We start from the raw sequence: 12363 nt of genomic DNA, 5'->3' as shown, positions 1-12363 counted from the left end.
CGCCTGGACAGACAGGAGGGGGGTAGAGACGATAGGCTGAAGGAAATAGGGGAGAAAAATGAGAAAGAGGGAGAAAGAGAGAGAGAGAGAGAGTGGAGCATTCAATCAAAAAGTTAGGTTTGTACAAAGTCAGATCCAACTCTCAGCAGTGGTGGAAAGTACTTAAGTAAAAAAATACTTTAAAGCGGAAATGCTAGGATGTGTTTTTTTTTCTATTAAAATTATGTTAAAGGTAATTATGATTCGACTATGATGGTGATACGATATGGATTACAATTATCATCATGAATATTAAGGCTATACTCACTTCATGTTACACACATAGACACTCAACCATGCAAATTGGCTGGGTTATTATTTATTTGGACATCACATATTATAGTCTTCCTCTTATCCAGACATAGTACATATGTAACAGTGTAGGTTCTGTTCCTCTCTTCGCCCCAACCTGGGCTCGAACCAGGGACCCTCTGCACACATCAACAACTGACACCCCACGAAGCATCGTTACCCATCTCGCCACAAAAGCCACGGCTCTTGCAACGCAAGGGGAAACCCTACTTCAGGTCTCAGAGCGAGTGACGTCACTGATTGAAACGCTATTAGCGCGCACCACCGCTAACTAACTAGCCATTTCACATCGGTTACACACACTGTCACTAAATCACATCCAATATTACACACATCAACCTACTGAGATCTACTACACACATAGACACTGTCACTAAATCACATCCAATACTACACACATCAACCTACTCAGATTTACTACACACATAATATCTTGACAGCATGTTCTACCATCTGTGGCATTGGCTCACAGGCAAACAGGAAAGGGAATTAAAACACACTGCTAGAACCTGTTTCTAGAATTCTAAACATCAGACATTTGAAATCTCTAATTTTGACCGTCATAAAGCACTAATTATGGTCAATAATATCTAGTTATGGTAAGGGGTGAAATAAGTATTGGCAGTTATAATTGTAACGGTTTAGCAGATTATTTGCAAAAAAAAAGATTAGTCTTTACGTGGCTAAAAGAAAAGGAATATAACATATACTGATTACAGGAAACTCACTTTACCTCCTTAGATGAAGTTGCGTGGAAAAAGGAATGGGGTGGTGAAATAATTTTCTGTCATGTACAAAGGAACTCAAAAGGTTCGATGGTAACATTAACAATTAACAAACATTTCGATCTGAATGTGCAAATAGTCAGGAATAATTCGCAAGGAAGGTGGATCCTTTTAAATTTGAACGTGGAAGAAAAACAGATTTTGCTCATTATTAATCTATATGGTCCAAATCAGGATGATCCATACTTCTTCTAAAATATTTATACAACTTTATTAAACTTACAGGCAACAAATGATCAAATCATTATGGTGGGAGACAATAACACAGTACCTCAATGGACCGTAAAGGAAATCTCTCAACAAACTATCATCACCGTGCCCTTAAGGAAATCACAAATATTATGGACACATTAGAAATAGTGGATATTTAGAAACTAAAAAACCCCGACCTAGTGAGATATACATGGAGGAGACTTAATCAAGCTGGTCGTCTTGACTACTTTCTTGTCTCTTTCTCTCTTACATCAAAGGTTAAAACAGTTTTAATAGGAGACAGAATGCGATCGGATCATCATCTAATTGTCCTTCACATAACTCTTATTGATTTTCCACGTGGACGGGGATATTGTAAATTTAATCAACTGGAGGACAACTTATTTTTTAACTAAGACAAAATATTTTATAACTGAATTTTTCCAGTACAATATAGGTTCAGCAAATCCCCTTATTGTTTGGGATACCTTTAAATGTACCTTCAGAGATCATTCAATTCAATATTCATCAATAATAAAAAAGCAGTTTCTGGCTAAAGAAACAAGACTAACAAGTGAAATACATGAACTAATAGTACAGGTACAGTGAGGGGGAAAAAAGTATTTGATCCCCTGCTGATTTTGTATGTTTGCCCACTGAAAAGAAATGATCAGTCTGTAATTTTAATGGTAGGTTTATTTGAACAGTGAGAGACAGAATAACAACCAAAAAAATCCAGAAAAACGCATGTCAAAAATGTTATAAATTGATTTGCATTTTAATGAGGGAAATAAGTATTTGACCAGTTTTTTTGAGCAGTTTTCGTGTTAACCAGAGCATTGGTGACTGTAACTGTGCTGCTGGAAACAATTTAATTACGCTACATTGTAAATAAGATAGGATATTATAATAATAATAATAACATATTTAACCTGAATGACCATCAAATGAATAATTCGAAATGTTTGTTACTCACCGTTTTCAGTCTGCCAAAACGCCCTTAGTTTGTCGAGATAACGTTTACTGTTTTCCACTAAGTTGCACTAGAAGACTTGACATTTACACTCATGTTCTGGTGGAGATAGAATTAACCCACTGGCTGGGTAAAATATTAATCATTTATTGTTTAGTGTTCTGTTCTGTAGTGACTTTTCTGGCATGCGTCTAAACATTTTTTATGAGTTTGCTCCACCAAGATTTAAACGGTAAAATCGGCACTGCCATAACCCAACCTTGTTAACCCAGCACCGACAACTCAAACTTGCTGTTTCTTTACATACATTATTGTTGTTGTTTAATCTCAAAGCCATTCATGTAAGAAGACTTGACCTGTCTGGTGCACACATTCCTCTGTTCTCAGTTTGATTGAAGGCCTCAATCTGTATTTCTGTTACGTTTTGAGAATACAGGCGTTTGCTTACCCAATCAATCTTGAAGACGATACATTCATTTATCACTCAAAAAAGGTGTTATGAGTGAGGTATATTGGTATTAAGACAGCAACTTATTCATATAAAAGTATGTATTTAGGCAGATCTTTATTTAGCTAGCTACCTATCACATTAATTGTGCAAAAAATATTTTAGCTAACATTATCTAGCTAAGCGCTAGCCAATCAGTGGCGCCAACAGATTTAAACTGCTATTAACAAAATATATTTCACTCCACCCCATAAAATATAACATTGTTACCGAGTCATCATTTAGCTAATGAAATGTTAAAGTGTATTAGGAAGTTTAATAAGTTAGAAACTCGACGGACAACTTTGGTAGCTAGCTGGATAGCTTGGTTTTCATTTTCCCACAGATGTTTTCCATTCGCCCTGATTGGTCATCAACGGTTACTGGTCTTTCCACTGATTCAAATCGAATCTTGAGAGAATTGTCTGCCAGAAAAAACCCTCTTGGGAACTGCTTGCCATTGGTGGCAATACATATTATTGTTGACCAAGGTTTGCCACAGATGCACCACTAGCGGCAAACATTTGCTAACTTCTGGCAACCTTTTGTGGCACACTATTTAGTTTGAAGCAATTTTGCCACAAACTTGGGGGGTGAAGTTTGCCTCAGTGAATTCATTTTTGTAAGGGAGCGGTACATAATGTGGCTAGCTGTTTTCCTCCCATTACTTCTTCATTCGGAGTAGGATAGCAGCCATATTGAATGTCCTCGTGATAGAACTATAGAGTTTACATTACTAGAACTATAGAGTTTATATTACTAGAACTATAGAGTTTATATTATTAGAACTATAGAGTTTATATTATTAGAACTATAGAGTTTATATTACTAGAACTATAGAGTTTATATTATTAGAACTATAGAGTTTATATTATTAGAACTATAGAGTTTATATTACTAGAACTATAGAGTTTATATTATTAGAACTATAGAGTTTATATTACTAGAACTATAGAGTTTACATTATTAGAACTATAGAGTTTATATTATTAGAACTATAGAGTTTATATTATTAGAACTATAGAGTTTATATTATTATAACTATAGAGTTTATATTATTAGAACTATAGAGTTTATATTACTAGAACTATAGAGTTTATATTACTAGAACTATAGAGTTTATATTACTAGAACTATAGAGTTTATATTATTAGAACTATAGAGTTTATATTATTAGAACTATAGAGTTTATATTATTAGAACTATAGAGTTTATATTACTAGAACTATAGAGTTTATATTATTAGAACTATAGAGTTTATATTATTAGAACTATAGAGTTTATATTACTAGAACTATAGAGTTTATATTATTAGAACTATAGAGTTTATATTATTAGAACTATAGAGTTTATATTATTAGAACTATAGAGTTTATATTACTAGAACTATAGAGTTTATATTACTAGAACTATAGAGTTTATATTATTAGAACTATAGAGTTTATATTACTAGAACTATAGAGTTTATATTATTAGAACTGTGAGGGTAACCTTCAAAAGCCTGTTTACAACACATGCACACACACACACACACACACACACACACACACACACACACACACACACACACACACACACACACACACACACACACACACCCCTCCCCGTGGTGTATTGTTTGTTTGGTGGTGAAGATGAGTCTGATCTGAATGTTGTCAGTGTTTTACCTGGGAGGTCAGGTGTGTTTCTGTGTCTGAGTGTATCTCGCCAAATAGACTTTCTGTTTGTGAGAAGCGTCGAAGTTGAATCCCTCAGTGAATGTCTACTTTGAGATAGTACTACAACGTTTTTACTGTATTATGATTGTGTTGCATTTGAAGCGAGGGAACGGACTCACACTATCGTGACGAGGTAGCTCTGCCTGCGAAAATGAAATCAGTATCACCCTCTTCCCAAGACGGTTCGTCCTCTTGGTCAAATTGGTTATTATTAAGGTGTTGCTTTCCTGAGCAAGAAAGCCAGGATTCAAAATCTTACCTGTGACTAATGTTTTTACGCCACCAATGCTGTGTGTTTCAGGTGCCAAGGAGGTGAATGCCAGTGGGAAGACCTTCACGGTGACCAGTTCTCTACAGCTGCTCGTTGACAGGGACGATGACGGTGCAGCGTACACCTGTAAAGTAGACCACGCAGCCCTGTTACAGACACCGCAGCAGGCTACTGAAGTACTGGAGGTGCACTGTGAGTATAACACATACACACACACATACACACATACACACACACACACACCGAGTGACTCAACACACACACACACACACACGAGTGACTCAACACACACACACACACACACACACACACACACACCGAGTGACTCAACACACACACACACACACACACACACACACACACACACACACACACACACACACACACACACACACACACACACACCGAGTGACTGATGCCACAAGAAGTTACTGAGGTACTGGAGGTTTCACTGGGACTACTGGGACTACTGGGACTATAGTACAGCTCTGCTACTGAGGTACTGGAGGTTCCACTGGGACTATAATACAGATCTGCTAGTGAGGTACTGGAGGTTTCACTGGGACTACTGGGACTATAGTACAGCTCTGTTACTGAGGTACTGGAGGTTTCACTGGGACTACTGGCACTATAGTACAGCTCTCTGTCTCAAAACAGATACACACTGTCAGACATACACACATGCAATCACACATTTCTTTCTAAATCTTCCCCCCCCCAAAAATGTAAATATTTTCTATCTGTATTTCTCCAGATGCTCCCCGTGTGTTGATCACAAGGTCATTGGCGTTCCCCCAGGAGGGTCAGTACCTGAGGCTGGAGTGTGTATCCAAGGGAAACCCGTCGTAAGTCAGTCCTTGATGCAACCATCCTTGCTAATAAAAAGCCATTAATCCATTAAGTTTTGTTTGTATACCTCCTATAAATATATCTTATAACTACCTTATGAAACTGGTTGAGAGAAATGCCAAGAGTTTGCAAAGCTGTCATCAAGGCAACAGGTGGCTACTTTGAAGAATCTCAAATATAAGAAATATATTTGGATTTGATTAACACTTTTTTTTGGTCACTACATGATTCAATATGTGTTATTTCATAGTTTTGGTGTCTTCACTGTTTTTCTACAATGTAGAAAGTAATAAAAAATCAAAGAAAAACTCTTGACTTCAAACTTTTGAATGGTAATAATATACACAGTGCATTTGTAATATTTTCAGATCCCCTGACTTTTTCCAGGTTTATTCTAAAATCAATTAAATGTATTTTTTCCTCATCAATCTTAACACAATTCCCCATAAAGACGAAGCAAAAACAGTTTTTTTTAAAGGTGTAAAAAAAAAAAATACAAAAAAAAATACAAAAATACAGAAATACCTTATTTACATACGTTTTTAGACCCTTTACTATGAGACTTGAAATTGAGCTCAGGTCCATCCTGTTTCCATTGATCATCCTTCAGATTTTTCAACAACTTGATTGGAGTCCACCTGTGGTAAATTCAATTGATTGGACATGATTTGGAAAGGCACACACCTGTCTATATAAGGTCCCACAGTTGATAGTGCATGTCAGAGCAAAAACCAAGCCATGTGGTCGAAGGAGCTTTCCGTAAAGTTTCGAAACAGGATTGTGTCGAGGCACAGATCTGGGAAAGGAAAGGGAAACTGAAAGAGGGATACCTAGTCAGTTGTCCAACAATGTATTCAACTGAAATGTGTCTTCCGCATTTAACCCAACCCCTCTGAATCAGAGAGGTGCGGGGGGCTGACTTAAATCAACATCCACGTATTAGGGAAAGGTACCAAAAAATGTCTGCAGCATTGAATGTCCCCAAGAGCACAGTGGCCTCCATCATTATTAAATTGAAGAAGTTTGGAACCAACAAGACTCTTCCCGGCTAAACTGAGCAATCGGGGGAGAAGGGCCTTGGTCAGGGAGGTGACCAAGAACCCGATGGTCACTCTGACAGAGCTCCAGAGGTCCTCTGGAGAACCTTCCAGAAGGTCTAGGAAGTGTCCTGGTGTTTATATAGTGGTGTTTTGTTTGTATATCTCATATATTCAGTATATGTAAAGTTGAAGTCGGAAGTTTACATACTGTCACGTCCTGACCAGTAGAGGGTGTAGTTGGGTCAGGACGTGGCATGTTTGTGTTGGTTAAATGTTGTGTTGTTGATTGGGACTTCCAATTGAAGGCAGGTGTGTATAGTTGCCTTTGATTGGAAGTCCTATATAGGTGTGTGTGTTTTTCTTTGGGGTTGTGGGTGGTTGTTTTGCACTGCGTTTTTTAGCCTGCAGAACTGTAGCTGTTGTCACTTTGTTTGCATTGTTAAGTGGATGCTTTACTTCTTTATTTTAATTAAAGATGAGTATTCACATACCTGCTGCGCCTTGGTCCTCTTCTCTCCAGTACGACATTTTTAAGGATGAGTACAACTATATTTATGACAGAACCACCCACCAAAGGACCAAGCAGCAGAAGAGGAGGAAGCCACAGGAGAAGAAAATGGAGGAATGGACCTGGCAGGACGAAAGAAAATTCTGGGCGGACAAGTTAAGGGAGCTAAGGGAACCCGAGAGGCAGCCCCAAGATTTTTTTTGGGGGGGGGCACATGGGTAGTTTGGCCAGGCGAGGGAAGAGCCGTAAGCCAGCTACCCGTGACTACAGGGAGGTGCGTACGAGGTGGAGGGCGTCATGTTACGCTGAGGTGCGCACCATCTCGCCTATACGGACGCACAGCCCACTTCGCCCAGTACCAGCGCCCCGCAGGTGCCAGGGCAAGGGGAGCATCGAGCCGGAAGGGGTGATGCCAACCCTGCACTCAAGACCGCCAGTGCGCCCTTTCGGTCCGGTGTTTCCCGCTAGACACACTAGCATAGAGGTGCGTGTCTCCAGGCTGGTACGTCCAATACCTGCCCCACGCATCAGGAGTCAACAGTCGTCATCAGAGCTGCCCGCCAGTCAACAGTCACCAGAGCTGCCCGCCAGTCAACAGTCACCAGAGCTGCCCGCCAGTCAACAGTCATCAGAGCTGCCCGCCAGTCAACAGTCGTCGGAGCTGCCCGCCAGTCAACAGTCGTCGGAGCTGCCCGCCAGTCAACAGTCGTCGGAGCTGCCCGCCAGTCAACAGTCGTCGGAGCTGCCCGCCAGTCAACAGTCGTCGGAGCTGCCCGCCAGTCAACAGTCGTCGGAGCTGCCCGCCAGTCAACAGTCGTCGGAGCTGCCCGCCAGTCAACAGTCGTCGGAGCTGCCCGCCAGTCAACAGTCGTCGGAGCTGCCCGCCAGTCAACAGTCGCCGGAGTGGCCGGACTGCGCTGAACTGCCGGAGTGGCCGGACTGCGCTGAACTGCCGGAGTGGCCGGACTGCGCTGAACTGCCGGAGTGGCCGGACTGCGCTGAACTGCCGGAGTGGCCGGACTGCGCTGAACTGCCGGAGTGGCCGGACTGCGTTGAACTGCCGGAGTGGCCGGACTGCGTTGAACTGCCGGAGTGGCCGGACTGCCCTGAACTGCCGGAGTGGCCGGACTGCCCTGAACTGCCGGAGTGGCCGGACTGCCCTGAACTGCCGGAGTGGCCGGACTGCCCTGAACTGCCAGAGTGGCCGGACTGCCCTGAACTGCCAGAGTGGCCGGACTGCCCTGAACTGCCAGAGTGGCCGGACTGCCCTGAACTGCCAGAGTGGCCGGACTGCCCTGAACTGCCAGAGTGGCCGGACTGCCCTGAACTGCCAGAGTGGCCGGACTGCCCTGAACTGCCAGAGTGGCCGGACTGCCCTGAACTGCCAGAGTGGCCGGACTGCCCTGAACTGCCAGAGTGGCCGGACTGCCCTGTTCTGCCAGAGTGGCCGGACTGCCCTGAACTGCCAGAGTGGCCGGACTGCCCTGTTCTGCCAGAGTGGCCGGACTGCCCTGTTCTGCCAGAGTGGCCGGACTGCCCTGTTCTGCCAGAGTGGCCGGACTGCCCTGTTCTGCCAGAGTGGCCGGACTGCCCTGTTCTGCCAGAGTGGCCGGACTGCCCTGTTCTGCCAGAGTGGCCGGACTGCCCTGTTCTGCCAGAGTGGCCGGACTGCCCTGTTCTGCCAGAGTGGCCGGACTGCCCTGTTCTGCCAGAGTGGCCGGACTGCCCTGTTCTGCCAGAGGTGCCCGCCTGCCCTGATCTGCCAGGGTGCCCGGCCTGTCAGGATCAGCCCGAGTGGTCCTCCTGCCCTCCGGTCCAGCCCGAGTGGTCCTCCTGCCCTCCGGCCCAGCCCGAGTGGCCCGCATGCCTTCCGGCCCAGCCCGAGTGGCCCGCATGCCTTCCGGCCCAGCCCGAGTGGCCCGCATGCCTTCCGGCCCAGCCCGAGTGGCCCGCATGCCTTCCGGCCCAGCCCGAGTGGCCCGCATGCCTTCCGGCCCAGCCCGAGTGGTCCGTCTGCCAGGGTCAGCCCGAGTGGCCCGTCTGCCCGGCGCAGCGATCGGCGCCAACAGAGTGGGCGACGCCGAAGGTGGAGCGAGGTCCACGTCCTGCACCTGAGCCACCTCCAGGATAGGTGGGTTGGGGAGGGAGGGTGTAGCACAGTGCCGTCGGTGACGGCAGCCATCCTCCCTTCCCTCCCTTATTGTTTAGGTGTTCCTTTTTGTTGGGGATTTTTTTTTTTTTTGTGTGTGTTTTCCTTTTTTTAGGTGCATCCCGGGGTCTGCACCTTGAGGGGGGGGGTACTGTCACGTCCTGACCAGTAGAGGGTGTAGTTGGGTCAGGACGTGGCATGTTTGTGTTGGTTAAATGTTGGGTGGATGATTGGGACTTCCAATTGAAGGCAGGTGTGTATAGTTGCCTTTGATTGGAAGTCCTATATAGGTGTGTGTGTTTTTCTTTGGGGTTGTGGGTGGTTGTTTTTTGCACTGCGTTTCTAGCCTGCAGAACTGTAGCTGTTGTTACTTTGTTTGCATTGTTAAGTGGATGCTTTACTTCTTTATTTTAATTAAAGATGAGTATTCACATACCTGCTGCGCCTTGGTCCATTTCTACAGAAGACAGCCGTTACACATACACTTAGATTGGAGTCATTAAAACTTGTTTTTCAATCACTCCACAAATTTCTTGTTAACAAACTATAGTTTTGGCAATTCGGTTAGGACATCTACTTTGTGCAAGACAAGTAATTTTTACAACAATTGTTTACAGACCGATTATTTCACTTATAATTCACTGTATCACAATTCCAGTGGGCCAGAAGTTTACATACACTAAGTTGACTGTGCATTTAAACAGCTTGGAAAATTCCAGAAAATTATGTCATGGCTTTAGAAGCTTCTTATAGGCTAATTAAGCTTCTTAAGCTTCTTATAGGCTAATTGACATCATTCGAGTCAATTGGAGTTGTACCTGTGGATGTACACTGCTCAAAATGGATGTACACAATGTAACTCCAAGTCAATCACACTTCTGTGAAATCAAACTGTCCACTTAGAAAGCAACACTGATTGACAATAAATTTCACATGCTGTTGTGCAAATGGAATAGACAACAGGTGGAAATTATAGGCAATTAGCAAGACACCCCCAATAAAGGAGTGGTTCTGCAGGTGGGGACCATAGACCACTTCTCAGTTCCTATGCTTCCTGGCTGATGTTTTGGTCACTTTTGAATGCTGGCGGTGCTTTCACTCTAGTGGTAGCATGAGACGGAGTCTACAACCCACACAAGTGGCTCAGGTAGTGCAGCTCATCCAGGATGGCACATCAATATGAGCTGTGGCAAGAAGGTTTGCTGTGTCTGTCAGCGTAGTGTCCAGAGCATGGAGGCGCTACCAGGAGACAGGCCAGTACATCAGGAGACGTGGAGGAGGCCGTAGGAGGGCAACAACCCAACAGCAGGACCACTACCTCCGCCTTTGTGCAAGGAGGAGCAGGAGAAGCACTGCCAGAGCCCTGCAAAATGACCTCCAGCAGGCCACAAATGTGCATGTGTCTGCTCAAACGGTCTGAAACAGACTCCATGAGGGTGGTATGAGGGCCCGACGTCCACAGGTGGGGGTTGTGCTTACAGCCCAACACCGTGCAGGACGTTTGGCATTTGCCAGAGAACACCAAGATTGGCAAATTCGCCACTGGCGCCCTGTGCTCTTCACAGATGAAAGCAGGTTCACACTGAGCACCTGACAGACGTGACAGAGTCTGGAGACGCCGTGGAGAACGTTCTGCTGCCTGCAACATCCTCCAGCATGACCGGTTTGGCGGTGGGTCAGTCATGGTGTGGGGTGGCATTTTTTGGGGGGGCCGCACAGCCCTCCATGTGCTCGCCAGAGGTAGCCTGACTGCCATTAGGTACCGAGATGAGATCCTCAGACCCCTTGTGAGACCATATGCTGGTGCGGTTGGCCCTGGGTTCCTCCTAATGCAAGACAATGCTAGACCTCATGTGGCTGGAGTGTGTCAGCAGTTCCTGCAAGAGGAAGGCATTGATGCTATGGACTGGCCCGCCCGTTCCCCAGACCTGAATCCAATTGAGCACATCTGGGACATCATGTCTCGCTCCATCCACCAACGCCACGTTGCACCACAGACTGTCCAGGAGTTGGCAGATGCTTTAGTCCAGGTCTGGGAGGAGATCCCTCAGGAGACCATCCGCCACCTCATCAGGAGCATGCCCAGGCGTTGTAGGGAGGTCATACAGGCACGTGGAGGCCACACACACTATTGAGCCTCATTTTGACTTGTTTTAATGACATTACATCAAAGTTGGATCAGCCTGTAGTGTGGTTTTCCACTTTCATTTTGAGTGTGACTCCAAATCCAGACCTCCACAGGTTGATAAATTGGATTTCCATTGATTATTTTTGTGTGATTTTGTTGTCAGCACATTCAACTATGTAAATAAAAAAGTATTTAATAAGATTATTTCCTTCATTCAGATCTAGGATGTGTTGTTTAAGTGTTCCCTTTATTTTTTTGAGCAGTATATTTCAAGGCCTACCTTAAAATTCAGTGTCTCTTTGCTTGACATCATGGGAAAATCATGGGAAAATCGAAAGAAATCAGCCAAGACATCAGAAAAAAATGGTAGACCTCCACAAGTCGTTCATCCTTGGGATGCAATTTCCAAATGCCTGAAGGTACCACGTTCATCTGTACTAACAATGGTATGCAAGTATAAACACCATGGGACCACGCAGCCGTCATACCGCTCAGGAAGGAGACGTGTTCTGTCTCCTAGAGATGAACGTACTTTGGAAAAGTGCAAATCAATCCCAGAACAACAGCAAAGGACCTTGTGAAGATGCTGGAGGAAACAGGTACAAAAGTATCTATATCCACAGTAAACAAGTCCTATATCGACATAACCTGAAAGGCCGCTCAGCAAGGAAGAAGCCACTGCTCCAAAACCGCCATAAAAAAGCCAGACTACGGTTTGCAACTGCACATGGGGACAAATATCGTACTTTTTGAAAAAATGTCCTCTGGTCTGATGAAACATAAATAGAACTGTTTGGGCATAATGACCATCGTTATGTTTGGAGGAAAAAGGGGGAGGCTGGCAAGCCGAAGAACACCATCCCAACCGTGAAGCATGGGGGTGGCAGCATCATGTTGTGGGGGTGCTTTGCT

At 44.4% G+C, this 12363-nt stretch overlaps 1 protein-coding gene across 3 annotated transcripts in view; it reads left to right on the top strand.

Moving 5' to 3' along the window:
* LOC106604040 (cell adhesion molecule 2) overlaps positions 1–12363 on the top strand; it is a 574105-nt gene that overhangs the window by 493094 nt on the left and 68648 nt on the right. For all 3 annotated transcript variants that reach the window (XM_045717479.1, XM_045717480.1, XM_045717478.1), the window contains 2 exons: positions 4808–4969; positions 5532–5622. In XM_045717479.1, the coding sequence (XP_045573435.1) occupies positions 4808–4969; positions 5532–5622 (253 nt within the window). The remainder of the gene's footprint in view (positions 1–4807; positions 4970–5531; positions 5623–12363) is intronic.

This window comes from Salmo salar, chromosome ssa04, assembly GCF_905237065.1.
Source record: "Salmo salar chromosome ssa04, Ssal_v3.1, whole genome shotgun sequence".
NCBI lineage: Eukaryota > Metazoa > Chordata > Actinopteri > Salmoniformes > Salmonidae > Salmo > Salmo salar.
The sequence above is the reverse complement of the archived record's forward strand: the minus strand, read 5'-3'. Positions and strand labels throughout refer to the sequence as shown.